Below are 14,891 nucleotides of genomic sequence, written 5' to 3'. Positions count from 1 at the left end.
AAAATTGGGCCCAAACATATTTTCAAAGTATTGTGTTTTCAAAACTCAGAGATAACTGAAACCCCCTACTCTATTTGACTAGCAAATCCTTGCTCTCTTATCGGCACTGGGCCCCACTCTGTCAGATCGTTATGCTCAAAGTTGACCTCGTGTGAATTTAGAAAAGCAGGAGCCGATCCAGTGTGCGTGATGTGTGTGATTTGTGTGTGATGTGCTTGTGCTTGAGCTTGAGCTTGAGTCAAACGGCGTGTGTGTGTGTGTGTGTGTGTGTGTGTGTTTTTTTGCTTTGCGGAAGGGTCAAGAAGGGAAAAGTAAAGAGGCACACGCGTGTTTCCGCAAAGTCTCAGGGAAGGGTAACTCAATTTGCGCAGTTTCATCAACGGTGAGTTAATATCGCACCTTGACAACACGTGGAAATTGTTGCAAAAGGAGGCTGAGAAATTGAGGAGATAAAGAATGTTAAATTGTCTAACTCGGGTGAGAAGTTGCTGCGCGTGGGTGTCACGTGCCCCTTTGCTCACCATTGAAAAATTGCGCATCTCTTCATTCGCACGATAACTATTTTCAAAAGTCACACACGCTTTTGACACGGATCACTTTGAGTTATATTTCTTTCCTTCCTTCCTTCCTTTCTTCCTTCTTTCCTTCCTTCCTTCATTCCTTCCTGTCATAACCCTCATCATCACTCTCCACGCTCCCACGCTCCCACCTCGCTTGCTATTCAAGTATAAACAATCATCACCAAGTGCTAACTCTTCCCCAGCAAGCGCACACCATCCACCTTCAAAAGCCTACCAGCGACTTTGCAACTTGCAAGTGAATCCGCACCATCCTCATCGTAAGTCTCACACCTCAGGCCGCCTTGAGAAATTGAAGCCCTCGGAACTTGCGCTGACAATCCATGCTCGCTTCTTTGCCCCTCCCCCACCAGCCATCGCATCCTAGACAACCATCCCGCATACCCTGGATCCAACGTCGACCGACCTGGATCCTTCTCCGATTTCGATCCTAGCTCCCCCGTCAATTCGACATGGCTTCCTCTCCCAACGACGCTCGATCTTCCCCCGCACACCCTCACAACCGACTTGCCACCAATATGCCCGGCGCTTCCGCTCCCGCTCACCACCGCAACAGCCACAACCATCACGGTCTTCGATCACCTGCCGCCGGCATCCCACCTCGCGCTCCCAGCGCCAACTCTTCCCATCGCAGCAGAGGTTCCATTCCCCCCAACACCAAGCCGACTGCTTCTTTCACCGCCTCTGAACCACCCTATGTGATCGATGGTCCCGGCGGTCGAATCGCCTGTATCGCCGATGTGCGGGGTAACCTTTCGCTCTTCAACCAGGTTGCTGCCGAGACTGGCGCTCAGGCTATCATTCACACCGGCGACTTTGGCTTCTACGACAATGCTAGTCTGGAACGTGTCAGCGATCGAACCTTGCGTCACCTTGTTCAGTACTCTACTCTGATTGATCCGAACTTGAGGGCTCAGTTGCTTGCTGCTGATCCTCCACGTGGCCCTGCTGCTGCTGCTACTGCTGCTGCTGGGGAGAAGAGCTCTTCGGCTGCCGGAATGCGTCAGCAGATTGCTCAGCAACACTTTCCTCTTTCGCAGTTTTCGGATTTGCTTAGGGGCAAGATTAAACTTCAGGTTCCTGTCTTTACTGTTTGGGGTGCTTGTGAGGATGTAGCTATTCTCGAAAGGTTCCGTACGGGCGAGTATGAAGTTAAGAACCTCTTTGTGCTGGATGAGGCGACGACCAAGGCGATCGAAGTGGGCGGTATTCGTCTACGTTTGTTGGGTCTTGGAGGTGCTGTGGTGCTGCACAAGCTGTTTGATAATGGCGAAGGGGCAGCGACGATTGCTGGCGGTCAGGGAACCATGTGGACTACAGCTTTGCAGATTGGTGAATTGGTTGATACGGCTCAAAAGACGTTCGACCCAAGTGAGACTCGGCTTCTTATCACTCACGCCTCACCCGGCCGGGAAGGGTTGCTTGCTCAGCTAGCCTTGGCACTTAAGGCGGACCTGACGCTTAGTGCCGGCTTGCACTTCCGCTATGGCGTTTCCTACAACGAGTTCAGTGTTCAGCACGATGCAGAGAACTATCGAAACAAGCTTCAGCATGCCAAGCAGGCGTTCGGGGAGATTTGGGATACTGTCAAGAGTCAGGTGGATGCGGTGATTGATGAAAATCAGAGACAGTTGTTAAACAACGCGCTTGCAGTGGCGAATAAGGTCGCGCCAACGGCGACCGCGACGGGTGCAGCGAGTGAAGAGCCGGCTTGGAAGAATACTTGGAATTGGAACTTGCCTGATGCGGCCTATGGTAATTTGGTATTGAGTGTCAAAGATGGTAGGGTTAGTGCAGAGACTAAGAGTCAGGGTTTCAACTTTGCTTATAGGAGGAGCGGACAGCCTATGACTGGGGTTAATGCGTTGGCTGCTCTGCCTGGGGCTGTGGTGCCTGGGGCTGTGGTGCCTGGGGCTGTGGTGCCTGGGGCTGTGGTGCCTGGGGCTGCGGTGCAGGCGCCCGGTAAGGTTGCTCCAGCGGCACCTGCAACTGCACCCGCGGCTCCAGCTGCGAAGAGCACTGCTGCTCCAGCTGCTATCACGCCTACTAAAGCCAACAAGTCGGAGATCAGCGAAGGCGCTACTCCCGCTACCAAATCCGCTACCCCGGCAACAGCCGGCACCACCACCATCATCACTACCACCGCCCCGGCCGCCGCAGCTAAACCGACGAAAGAACGCAAAGAGCGTCTCCCTCGACAACGCGAACCGCGTTCAGGCCACGAAACCTGCACTTCCCGCTCGGACCTTGACACTGTCGGTTTCACGACAGACTCCGGTCGAAAATCCCCCTCCTGTTGGGCACCTCGTAAAGCACGGAACCCATACACGCTCTACGTTTCCCAGCTGAAAGAAGCTCTTCCTGTGACGGAGGAGGAACTTCGCATCTACTTCGGACCTGCTTCTTGCGGCATCACTGGTATCAAGTTGTTATTTGATAAGCCTCATCGTAGGGTTGTAAGCAGTGGCAAGGAAGATGGAGGAGAGGGAGCGCAGCAGCAGAGGAGACAGAGACCTTTTGCCTATGTAGAGTTCAAAGATGAACGCGCCATGCAGGAAGGCTTGAAGAGACAGGGTGAGGTGTTGAGGGGCGAGGTGAAGCCGGTGTTGGAGTTGGCTGATAGTAGTAAGGTTCAAGGCGAGGGAGGGATTGGAGTGGGGGGTAAGGGGAAGAAGGAAGATACTGCGGGTAAAAGTGGGGATGAGAAGAGTGGAAGAAATGCAAAGGGGAAGAAGGAGCGCCCTGTGAAGGAAAGGGGGGAGAAGGGGGAGGGAGGAAATGTTACCGATAGCAACACTGCAGCTGGTGCAGCGGGTAGTCTTAATAAGAATAAGAAAAAAAACATTGGTAGGGAGAAGAAGGAGCGCAAGGTGGATGAGAAGAAGGATTCTACTACCCCCGCTGTCGCTGGGGAGAAGAAGGTGGAGGAGGAAGAGGAGAAGAAACAAGTCAAGCCAGCCTCTACTGCCACTCCCGCTCCCACTCCCATCCCTGCTATTCCTGCTGCTCCTGCTATTCCTGCTGTTCCCGCTGTTCCCACTGTTCCTACTGCCGCCACGACCAACACTGGAAAGACGGCCTAAATAGCATTATCATCTTGCGCATATCCTCATATCTTCATATCCTCTAAATCCTTCATCCATCCTTGATGCATTGCTGTCCATCTTGGTGCTGTATCAGTCGAGAAGTTTACGCGAGAAGAGCAAAGAGGTAGCCAGTGCAAGATGGGCCTCCAGTAAGCGTTGTATCGGCCTGGACGCAGTGATAGAGCGGGAGGAGGGAGTGATTAAAAGCAAACGTGGAATTTCGATGGAAGCTGGGTGTGCGAATGTGTGAGAGGATAGATATTGGGAGTGCCATCAACTTCTAACTTGAGTGATCTGATGGAAATGTGAAAGGATGGATCTATGGAAGCGATAAGGTCAATGGCCTTGAAGCGCCAAACCGGGTTTTATCAGGACATATGACCTTCATAATCCCTCGAATCCCTCGAATCCCTGGAATCCCTGGAATCCCTGGCATGGCCATTGAGATGACCTCCCTTGGCCGGCTCACCACCTGCTCTATGTGCCAATTGGGCTCTCAATCTATCGACTTCCGCCGCTAGATCATCCTTCTCCTGTGCCAAGTGGGCAATGTGTTCGACTGCCTTCCTCAGGATTTCCCACTTGCTTGTCTTGGGACCCTTATCGACGGGCAACTGATCCCTTAAATCATCGAACAACTCTTTCATCTCCTTTCTCCTCTTTCTTTCGGCCAACTTATGACTGACTCGAAGTTCAGGCGAACGACTGTACGGTTTTGAATCTTTATCAGCCATCAAATGCTTGAGACTAGAGGTAGAGCCGCGTCGAGATTCCGACATGATTGCACCTGCTTCTACCAAAGCTCCTCCACCTTGACCGTCAGGGGCAGAGAGATGGGGTATGCGGGGATGGGCTTGTTTTTCGTCTAGGCGATATTCGGGGTTGGGGGTTGGTGGGTAGCCGAACTGGTAGTTAGGTTGGATTTGACCATGACGTGGTGCATCGGGAGCGTCGTGGGTGGGATGAGGAGCAAGGTTGCAGCTGGAACTTGAACTTGATGGGTGATGGTCGTCGGCACTGTGGGATTGGACGAGAGGAGTTGGGCTGTTGTTCTGGCTCATGAAACGAGACGAGTGGAGGCCAGAGTGACCTGGGCTTGCGAATGGGCTGGCATGACTAGAGGGCACAGTTGGCTCGATCTGAATACTGCGACGTCGTGGCGCATCAAAGAGACTTGGACTGGCTAAAGAAGAGGCAGAGCTGGCACCATGGTGAGCGTGTGAGAAGGCAGCGTTGGCACTGGCGGATGCTGCAAGGGAAGCGTGAAGGATGGGATCGGTGGAGCCTCGACGAGCAGGGTTGTAGTGGTTGTAACCGTGATGACGCTCGGCAGAGGGCTCGAGTGGTGGGAGAGGGTTGAGGTGGGCAGGAAGGTGTGGGTGCTGACGCGAACTAGGGTAATGGTTGGCCGCCATCATTATACGAGAGTCGACTGTAGCCGAAGGAGTAAGGTTGAGGTGGAGGATGGAATGGTAGAGCGAGGTTGGGGAAAGGTATGCAAGAGTTGCGGAGCGGGTGCTGTTAGGCCAAGTAATTGTTGCGTGATCGGTTATTGAAGCGGTCGAACCGCCTTGGTTTGGCAGTGGCAAGTAGGATGATGATAGTGTGATAGTGTGATAGTGTGACGTGGGACTGCGGGGATAACAAGAGGAAAAGTGTGGCTGCGGGGATAACAAGGGGAGAGGTGTCGCTGCGCTTTCTCGAGGGAATGAAATGCGGTCCAGACCAATGAGTCAAAGCCAAGCTGAAAAGCGTCGAGGCTGCCAAGCGCCACGGTCTCAGCCAAATGAGGTCAGTCGAGAGAGTGCGGCGAGATCGGAGATACAGTAGCAAGCGGTAGCAAGCGGTAGCAAGCGGTAGCAAGCGGTAGCAAGCGGTAGCAAGCGGTAGCAAGCGGTAGCAAGCGGTAGCAAGCGGTAGCAAGCGGTAGCAAGCGGTAGCAAGCGGTAGCAAGCGGTAGCAAGCGGTAGCAAGCGGTAGAGAACCGCTTGAACCAAAGGCGAATAGACCGGAGAACTTAGTAGTGGCGTCCAAGAGGCGCTTGAATGCAAAAGGGGGATGATCGAAAGACGAGGCGGGTTGATCAGACGATGACAACGGTGCAGAGGTGATTATCAATTGCAGGGGCGATTATCAATTGCAGGAGCGTGTTTGGTCGAGTGTGGAAAAGAGAGAGAGATGGGGTGGAGTGGCAAGAGGAGGAGGAGGAGGTGACGACGAAAGAATGGCCGAATGTAAATCAAAGTATTGTAGCCTGGACAAGGGACGTGCACAGCAAGTTACCGTCCGTTTTAGATGAAAGAAAGCTGAGCTCGTGGGAGAGCAGCAGGAGGGAGAGAGAAAGAGAGAAACACGTAGACGCAATCTCGAGATCAATCCAATACGGCCACCCACGAGTCGATTCGAGTCAAAGTAAAGCAGGCCAAAAGCAGGCCAAAAGCAGGCCAAAAGCAAAGGCAAAGGCAAATTACTAATTCCTAGCCTAACTTGGCCCACGACGGCGGACAAAGCGACGCAGCATCAGAAGCAGGGAAAGCAAGTTGCGACACTGTAACAGTGCATCAACCTCCTCCAGCAGCAGCAGCAGAGAGAGAGCGCTGACGCAAAACGGCACCAAAGCGCGTATCCAGAGGCTAAGCTGAGAAGCAGATAAAGAGGCAGAAAAAGAGAGAGAAAAAGAGGCAGAAAAAGAGAGAGAAAAAGAGGCAGAAAAAGAGAGAGAAAAAGAGGCAGAAAAAGAGAGAGAAAAAGAGGCAGAAAAAGAGAGAGAAAAAGAGGCAGAAAAAGATGCTGGGCTGCCAAGGCGAGAGAGCACTTGCCTGTGCAATTCTGCTCCTTCTGCTCCTCCTCCCAGGCAATTCCGATCGGCACACCAACTGCCATGCCAAAAGAATTATTTAAATGTAAATGTAATTATTCTGGCATAACTTTGTTTTGCTCTCGATCAAGGGCAGCAGAGCAGTGATCGGTACATCCTATTCATGACTCATTCGGATCAGTTTGAGCGTAGTGATCCAGTCAATCAGAGCCCCAAGGCGTACAATCACAGACCGACCACAAAGCACAAAAAAAAAAGAAGAGAAAAGAAAGAAAAAAAAAAAAGAAAAAAAAAAAAGAAAAAAAAAAAAAAAGAAAAGAAAAGAAAGAAAGAAGGCCAATTCTTTTGTCGCAAGCAGCCGGTCACCTCTGCCTTGGCATCAAGCAGAGCGAGATTGCCAAGTTGCAGAGCCGGCAAGAAAGGTGAGACAGAAAGCCGCCGAGGGAGGTCACCCCGACTTACGCCTTTGTGTGTGCTTGTTACTCAGAGTGCATCCTTTCGGGCTCTCTCAATCAATCCGAAAGCCAGACAATATATATATATACGAAAGAAATGCTTTTCAAGGAAAGCCGACAAGACCACTTTTATGAATTGTCGGATGTCGGATGTCGGATGTCGGATGTCGGATGTCGGATGACAGATGACAGGTTTGGCCAGATTGGGCTCTCTTGCCGCACATCACACAATTGCCAAAAGGCCGAGACAGCATTCATGTGGAAAACTATCGAGGCTTAGAAGCAGAGCAAAGCTGTCAAAACCGGTCCAGGGAGGAAAAAAAAGCACATCGACGTTAGCATTGATCCATGGCTTTCCATTCTCGCCCGCAAACTAAAGCTTCCGAACTCTGTTAATCATCTCGCAACAACTTGATGCAGGGCATCTGAGTTAACAATACCGTTCATAGACTATGAGTTTGCATGCTGTACGTACTTTGTGTGTGTGTGTGTGTGTGTGTGTGTGTGTGTGTGTGAGCGACGAGCTAGCCGATCAAACAACCGAGATGTGAACACGCGCTCCTTTGTTTCTTTGTGCGCTGTGGACTTGGAAAGCGACACTAACCAAAAGGCCACGCTACTGTATCTATTTTCAGGCAACGCTTCCCTCAACCAAGCTCTCGTTAGCTCAATTCTTTCTCATCCTAGACTTGATCATGACTTGGCTACCATACTCCATAGCAATGAGATCATGCTGAAGGAAGGACGAGTTGAGTGGCTGTCCCGAGCATATGCGCGTGAATTGCTTATACTTGAGTCTTGTGTGAATCGGGTAACACCAGCTAAGGGACTGTTTCATTTCGGTTAGCCGATTCCCGATCTGTCACAGCAGTGTTGCCTGCGACTATGTTAGACTTGCTCAACTTTCTGCCCAAGGCATGCTGGAGTGAGCAACAACACCGGGGGATATCGGCTTTGTCGGTCTCTTCCCCATCTCTCCTTCCGCTCCGGTTTCCGTCAGATTCTTGTCCACCAACGCCAGCTCCGCAAAACGCACAACACCTTGGTTTGGAATGTGGCAAAAGCCTGCCCCTTTCCCTTTTCCGCTTCTGCTCCAAATCGATTCGAAGCGTTGTTCCTATTCCTCTCTTTGATACTGCCTCGTTGCGCTCATGTGCCAGACGGAGCGAGCTTTCCCTGTCGAACCTCGCTAGAAACGTTCCTGCAGGTGCAAAGTGATACAAACAATGAGAGTCAGCAAAACAGATCGTCTGACGGAATATGCACTGGAGCTGCATTTGTTCATCGTTCCATTTTCCACAGCATACTGTAGATGGACAGGTGGATGACGCTGGCTCATTGGCTCTCAACTTTGTCCAGAGAAGGCATTCCTGGTGGAGACCGTGCAAAAAGAGAAAAAAAAAAAAGAAAAAAAAAAAAAAAAAAAAAAAAAAAAAAAAAAAAAAAAAGAGAGACCGTTCCAGGCGTCGTTGATTCTGACATAATCCCCCCTTGTCGGCTCCTCGGCTTCGTCAAGAACGGTGTCCGTGATAGTCGCCGTTTTTGGCGCGTTTCCGATATGAACCAAGAGTGAGATCGCCGATACCTAACGACTGCCCGATCCACGTCGATCTCACTCGAACTTATTCGTCGACTTTGCTCACCCTCATCACACTTGACACTTGTATCAAAAATGGATGGAGAAAACTAGCGGAATCCTATTTGGCTTGTTTCCTACCGAAAGTACAAGCTAAAAGAAAGGTAAGGGGGAAAAAAGAAGAAAGAAAAAAAAAGAAAAAAAAAGAAAAAAAAAAAAAAAAAAAAAAAAAAAAAAAAGGTCTAAAAAGAACAGAACTTGATTGGGATATGAAAAGAACTACCACGCCTCCAGGCATTTCACTTATTCGCCTCTCGCTCCTCCTTAACAAAGTGCTTCCAAGGTTGAACCTCACTTGGAATCTTACCCTCCTCGTAACCCCTCAAGCAACCATGAGGCATCCTAGCCTTCAGTGCATCCACAAACAACTCTGCCGACCTAGCCTCGTTCAACAAGGGAATACCAAAGTCTACTGCGTTCCTCCTAGCAACATAGTCCTGATCCAAAAGATCACGTCCACGGAACTTGGCCAGGTTGATCACAATGTTGATCTCGTGTTCGTCGAATACCTCACGCAGCTTACGTTTGTCTTTGACGGGGAAACGGATACGTTTGGCTTTAACACCGTCGAGCTTGTTGAGGTATTCCTCGACCTTAGCATCTGAGCAGTACAGTTTGAAGCCTAGATCGAAAAGCTTCTTTGCGATCCGCCCAAATTGCGGCTTGTCCACATCGCCGCCCATCAGAACACCAGTGTTGGCTTGCGGAACACGGAATGCGGTTTGAGAAGCGATAGAGGCCCAAGCTGCTTCGTAAACGTCTTTTCCGAAAGAGGCAACTTCACCGGTAGAGGCCATTTCAACACCCAGGTAAGGATCCGCACCTGCCAAACGAGTCCAAGAGAATTGAGGAACTTTGATCGCAACATAGTCACGTTCTTGAGCCATGAGATCGACGGGTTCGGGAACATCCTTGCCCACAATCGCATTCGTGGCAATGTCGATAAAGTTAACACCAAGGACTTTGGAGACAAAGGGGAACGAACGAGAAGCACGCAAGTTGCACTCGATGACCTTGAGTGCTGCTTCTGCCTCTCCTTCGCCGGCGGGTTTGCGGATGACTTGCATGTTGAAAGGACCCGAAATCTTGAACGCCTTTGCCACCTTCTGAGCGATCACTTTCAGACGGCCAAGATCGTTAGGGTCGAGCGAGAAGGGAGGCAGGACGAGCGTTGCATCACCCGAGTGGACACCTGCGTTCTCGACGTGTTCCGAGACAGCGTGGACGACAAGTTCACCGTTGTAAGCGACAGCGTCGACGTCAATCTCCTGTGCGTTGTCGATGAATTTCGAGATGACGACGGGGTAGTCGGTGTTGACTTGGGCAGCGGCAGTCAAGTGGTGCTCCAAAGTCGATTCGTCCCAGATGACGTTCATTGCTGCACCTGAAAGCACGTACGAAGGACGCACGAGAACGGGGTAGGAAACGCGCTTGGCAAACTCCTTGGCCTTCTCCACCGAAGTAGCCTCGGTCCATTCGGGCTGGTCAACACCAACATTGTCAAGAATCGAAGAAAACTTGTGCCTGTCCTCAGCAGAGTCGATCATCAAAGGATCGGTACCCAAAACCTTGACACCAGTCTCCTTGAGTCGAAGAGCAATGTTCTGAGGAAGCTGTCCACCGACACTGACAACGACACCCTTGGCACCCTCGAGTTCGTAAATGTCCATCACACGTTCAAAGCCGAGCTCCTCAAAGTAGAGACGGTCAGCCTCGTCAAAGTCGGTCGAGACTGTTTCGGGATTGTAGTTGATCATGATGGTCTTATGACCCATTCCACGCACTTTTCGGGCACAGGTGACGGCACACCAGTCGAACTCGACCGAGCTACCGATACGGTAAACTCCGGATCCCAACACCATCGTACCGTCGTTGTCAAACTCGACATCGTGGGTAGAGGCGTTGTAGGTAGTGTAGAGATAGTTGGTCTCAGCAGGGTACTCGGCAGCGACAGTGTCGATACGCTTGACAAAGGGAGTCAGACCGAAAGCTTTGCGGTGAGCACGGACGTCATGCTCCTTGGAGTTGGTAAGCTTGGCGATCTGCTTGTCCGAGAATCCACGCTGCTTGGCGAGCTTCATGAGTTGCCTGTCAACAGCAGACAGCGAGCCGAGCTTCTCGAGCTGTCGGTTGATGTCGACAATGTTTTGAAGCTTGTAGAGGAAGAATCGGTCGATCTTGGTGAGATCGTGCAGTCTCTCCACCTCGTACTTCTTGACCAACATGGCGTAAGCGATAGCGAAAAGACGCGTGTCGGTTGGGACCGAGAGAGCGTGGTCGAGGTCCTTTGGCGCAATGTACGCCTCAAAGCCGTCGTAGGCCGGGTTAACTTGACGAATGGCCTTCTGGAGAGACTCCTCGAAAGTTCGACCAACCGACATGACTTCACCGACCGACTTCATGGAAGAGCCGACTTCACGGTTGACGTGCTGGAACTTGCTCAAGTCCCACTTGGGGATCTTGGTGACAATGTAGTCGAGAGCAGGCTCAAAGCAAGCGGTGGTACTCTTGGTGACTGCGTTGGGCAACTCAGGCAAAGTGTAGCCGAGAGCGAGCTTGGCGGCAGTGTAGGCAAGAGGGTAGCCGGTAGCCTTGGAGGCAAGAGCCGAAGAACGCGAGAGACGAGGGTTGACCTCAATCACTCGGTACTCACGGCTGTCGGGACTGAGCGCATACTGGATGTTGCACTCTCCCACAATGCCGAGGTGGCGAATGACCTTGAGAGCAGCGGATCGGAGCATGTGGTAGTTGTCATCCGACATGGTCTGCGAAGGAGCGACGACGATCGAGTCACCGGTGTGGATGCCCAAGGGGTCGAAGTTCTCCATGTTACAGCAGATGATCGCGTTGTCCTCCTGGTCACGGAGCACCTCGTACTCCGACTCCTTCCAGCCCTTGAGCGACTTCTCGACAAGGATCTGAGGGGAGAGGGAGAGGGAACGAGCAGACAAGTCACGAAGCTCCTCCTCGTTCTCAGCGAAACCGGAACCGAGACCACCGAGTGCATAAGCAGCACGGACGATGACTGGATAGCCGATCTGCGCAGCAGCTTTGAGGGCTTGAGGCACAGTGGAGACGGCTTCGGACTTGGCGACAGGAATGTTGATCTCGTCCAAAGCCTGGACGAAGAGATCACGGTCCTCGCACATGCGAAGAACGTCGACCTGGGAACCAAGGACCTGAACACCGAGACGGTCAAAGACACCCATCTCGTCGAGCTTGACACCGACGTTCAAGGCACTCTGACCGCCGAAAGTGAGGAGGACACCATCGGGACGCTCCTTTTCGAGAACGTAGGCTACGTACTCGGGGGAGATAGGAAGGAAGTAGATCTGATCTGCGAGAGCATGCGAAGTCTGAATGGTTGCGATATTTGGGTTGATGAGGATGGTCTCGATACCGGACTCCTTGAGCGCTTTGATAGCTTGAGAGCCGGAGTAGTCGAACTCACCGGCCTGACCAATGGAAAGACCACCAGAGCCGACAAGGAGGACCTTTTTGACGTCGGAGCGCTCGACCTTGGGGAGGTACTTGCTCCATTTTTGAAGACCGGTAGCGGCTGGCTTCATCTCCTTGACCTCGGCGTCGGCTACTGGGGAAGGGGTTGGCGACTTGAGAAGCGCTGATGTGGAGAATCGCGACCGGAAGACCTTGCTACCTGAAGTAGCGAGGCTCTTGGTTTTCAACGAATAGGTCGCGGCATGACTGTGAACGTTGCGAGCTGCGGTTGGCAACTGCGAGGTGGAAGCGACCTGAAGGGAGGCGGCCGAGTTGGCTCCTCGAGAGAAGGCGCGAATGCTTCGATACATGGTTGTTGAATCAGAAGCACGACCTGCCTTGAAGAGGAGGAGGAGGACTAGGCCCACAAGCTTGTTCGCGATTGTCTGTACACCAGCAGCAACTTGCTTGCTTGGTTGCTATCTTGATGGGATTAGGAGAATCGCGGATATGTGTGATTGACAGGGGGCGGGGCGGCAGGGTCCTGTTGGATCGATGCGATGCAGATCTCCGGGGTAGTTGCCAAGCTTGAGGAGGAGGGAAGGAAAGAAGTGAATGGACGATGCCAAGAGGGAAGGAAAGGAAGCCGGACTGATATCCGGAGGCACTTTTCAAACGAGACGACGAGCGATGGAAAAGAGGAACAAGAACCCTCTGGCTATCTGAGCGGGACAGGCGAGTCGAGTCAACTTTCAGAAAAAGGAAAAGAAAAAAAAGAAAAAAGAAAAAAGAAAAAAGAAAAAAGAAAAAAGAAAAAAGAAAAAAGAAAAAAGAAAAAAGAAAAAAGAAAAAAGAAAAAAGAAAAAAGAAAAAAGAAAAAAGAAAAAAGAAAAAAGAAAAAAGAAAAAAGAAAAGAAAAAAAAAAAAAGAAAAGAAAAAGAAAAGAAAAGAAAAAGAAAAAAAAGAAAAAAGGAAAAAGAAAAGTCTCTGCTCGTCTGACTGAGGATCACAGCAACCACAGAATCGCAGCTACCGTCTTGCTTGCGACCTTCTGTCAGATCTGCCAATGCTGTCTACACTCTCACAAAGCATAGCAGTCGCTGTCAAAAGGAACAAGAGTTGCTCCCTTTCCTTTTCGATCACGTGATCCATGCCAAAGTTCTCATGGCGGAAGAGCTCAAGAAAATGTTGGCCTGCTGATTGGATGTGTCGCCTTCTCCCCTTCCTTGCGCACCTGCTAACTTTACACTCTGATTGGGTCTGTGCCTCTGTGCCTCTGCGCACTCTCCACGCCTCGTCCCAGTCGAGTGGCTTGGAAGAGACGAGAAGAAAGTCAAACGATGAGAAGCATGATCGTCCAAAGCTCGAGTTATAACACTGTATTCGGAATTGTTTGCAGAATACAGTGTCGACGTTCATCCAGATGCCGCACTTTCAGACCGACAGAGACCGCAGGCATATATATGATCCGCTTTTGCAAGGCATGGCTGCACAGACTTGACCTACCCCCGCATAGAAGCTCGAGTCATCCTATCTAACACAGTCTTTCCATTCGCTATGATTGCAACGGCTTCGTCTCGACCACACAAAGCTTGAAGACGGAGCTCACCAAAGAGAGGCAGGCGGAAAGGTTCGTAGAATCGAGTTAAAAAAAAAAAAAAAAAAAAAAAAAAAAAAAAAAAAAAAAAAAGAGCCCGATCGGAAGACGCGTTCAGATTCGACTCTCAACCAAATCAAAGCGATCATCCCCCGATCCGAAGCAGAATCCTGATCTGTCACACTGTGCTACCAGTCTTGTCGCCATCAATCACAAAGCTTCATCAAACTCGTCCGTCTAGCAGCGGGGGAACCGCGAAACATGCCGAGCATTGAATCAAAGCTAGCATTGAGCTCTTCAGCTAGAAGCTTTGAACTCAACCTTACATGCTCCGCCTTACATGCCCCGTCAGCGTGCGCAAGCTTGGTCAGCAAACGCTCTGAAATACAGTAGTTGGTCCGCACTGAGCTGCTTCCCGCACCTCGAAGCTTTGTCAGAGCTTGTGGCTATAGTGTCTAACCCCTCGTTTCCTTTCGTTGTCATCCTCTCCTCGTTAAACCTCTACACATCACTATCGCAGCCAAGATCAACTGGCCTTCGCGACCACTCAACACAGTACTTTGCCCGCTCCACCCCTCCCACGAACGGCCTCGTTGCCGAATCATGGTCAAGCACGATCCTACCAAAGACGGGTCCGACACCTTTGACGAGCTCTCCGAGCAGCAACTCAAATCTCCCAAGAAGCGAAAGATGGGAGCCAAGAAAGAGGATAGCTCCTCTCCTGACGGCAAAGGCAAGGCAGCTGCGTAAGTCACACAACCATTTCGCCTTTTTCTTTCCTTGTTTCTAATGCACTAACATTGCTTCGTTCTCCCTCTACTCATGATCAGCACCCGAATGCACACTCACAGCAAGTCATGGGTACGTAGCCAAGCAACACTAAAGCTGACCGATGTCGCTCCCGAAAACTGATCGCACTCATCCTTTCTATCCGGCCAAACAGACCAAGGAGGAGGAGGAAGACCTCATGGACTGCCTCCAGATCATCATCATGGCCAACATGGCCCAGGTCATCAAGGGCTTTCCTCGGTAAGTTTCATACTAGATTGCCGACTGTCGCAGGACATAAACTCATCCTCAATCTTGCCTTTTCCCCGGATGCTTTCTTTTTTCTCGTACCGATAGCTTGGCTGCTAGAAAGTCCAGAGGATGCATCAAGCACTGGTACACTATCCGACGCAAGCATGAGGCAGCTATTCTTGGCGCTGCAACCATCAATTACGACGGCAAAAAGATCGACATCGCCGACAGGATCAAGGTCGATCCAGCCAAGTCAAAGTAGA

At 51.1% G+C, this 14,891-nt stretch overlaps 4 protein-coding genes across 4 annotated transcripts; 2 read left to right on the top strand and 2 right to left on the bottom strand.

The window, feature by feature from the left end:
* Positions 1–1,030: 1,030 nt before the first annotated feature.
* Positions 1,031–3,661, top strand: UHO2_06667 (uncharacterized protein; the record flags this gene model as incomplete). Its single annotated transcript, XM_041558836.1, has 1 exon — positions 1,031–3,661. One exon carries the CDS (start codon positions 1,031–1,033, stop codon positions 3,659–3,661), a length of 2,631 nt encoding a protein of 876 aa, XP_041414770.1.
* A 371-nt stretch (positions 3,662–4,032) lies between these two features.
* On the bottom strand, positions 4,033–5,079 carry UHO2_06666 (uncharacterized protein; the record flags this gene model as incomplete). The annotated part of the gene is made up of 1 exon (XM_041558835.1): positions 4,033–5,079. One exon carries the CDS (start codon positions 5,077–5,079, stop codon positions 4,033–4,035), a length of 1,047 nt encoding a protein of 348 aa, XP_041414769.1.
* A 3,733-nt stretch (positions 5,080–8,812) lies between these two features.
* Positions 8,813–12,382, bottom strand: UHO2_06665 (putative arginine-specific carbamoyl-phosphate synthetase, ammonia chain; the record flags this gene model as incomplete). Its single annotated transcript, XM_041558834.1, has 1 exon — positions 8,813–12,382. One exon carries the CDS (start codon positions 12,380–12,382, stop codon positions 8,813–8,815), a length of 3,570 nt encoding a protein of 1,189 aa, XP_041414768.1.
* Positions 12,383–14,211: 1,829 nt separating this feature from the next.
* On the top strand, positions 14,212–14,890 carry UHO2_06664 (uncharacterized protein; the record flags this gene model as incomplete). Its single annotated transcript, XM_041558833.1, has 4 exons — positions 14,212–14,354; positions 14,439–14,469; positions 14,552–14,637; positions 14,734–14,890. 4 exons carry the CDS (start codon positions 14,212–14,214, stop codon positions 14,888–14,890), a joined length of 417 nt encoding a protein of 138 aa, XP_041414767.1.
* Between the last annotated feature and the right edge of the window lies 1 nt (position 14,891).

This window comes from Ustilago hordei, assembly GCF_900519145.1.
Source record: "Ustilago hordei strain Uho2 genome assembly, contig: UHO2_contig_20, whole genome shotgun sequence".
NCBI lineage: Eukaryota > Fungi > Basidiomycota > Ustilaginomycetes > Ustilaginales > Ustilaginaceae > Ustilago > Ustilago hordei.
Note: the sequence above shows the minus strand (reverse complement) of the source record. Positions and strands in the feature narration are given on the sequence as shown.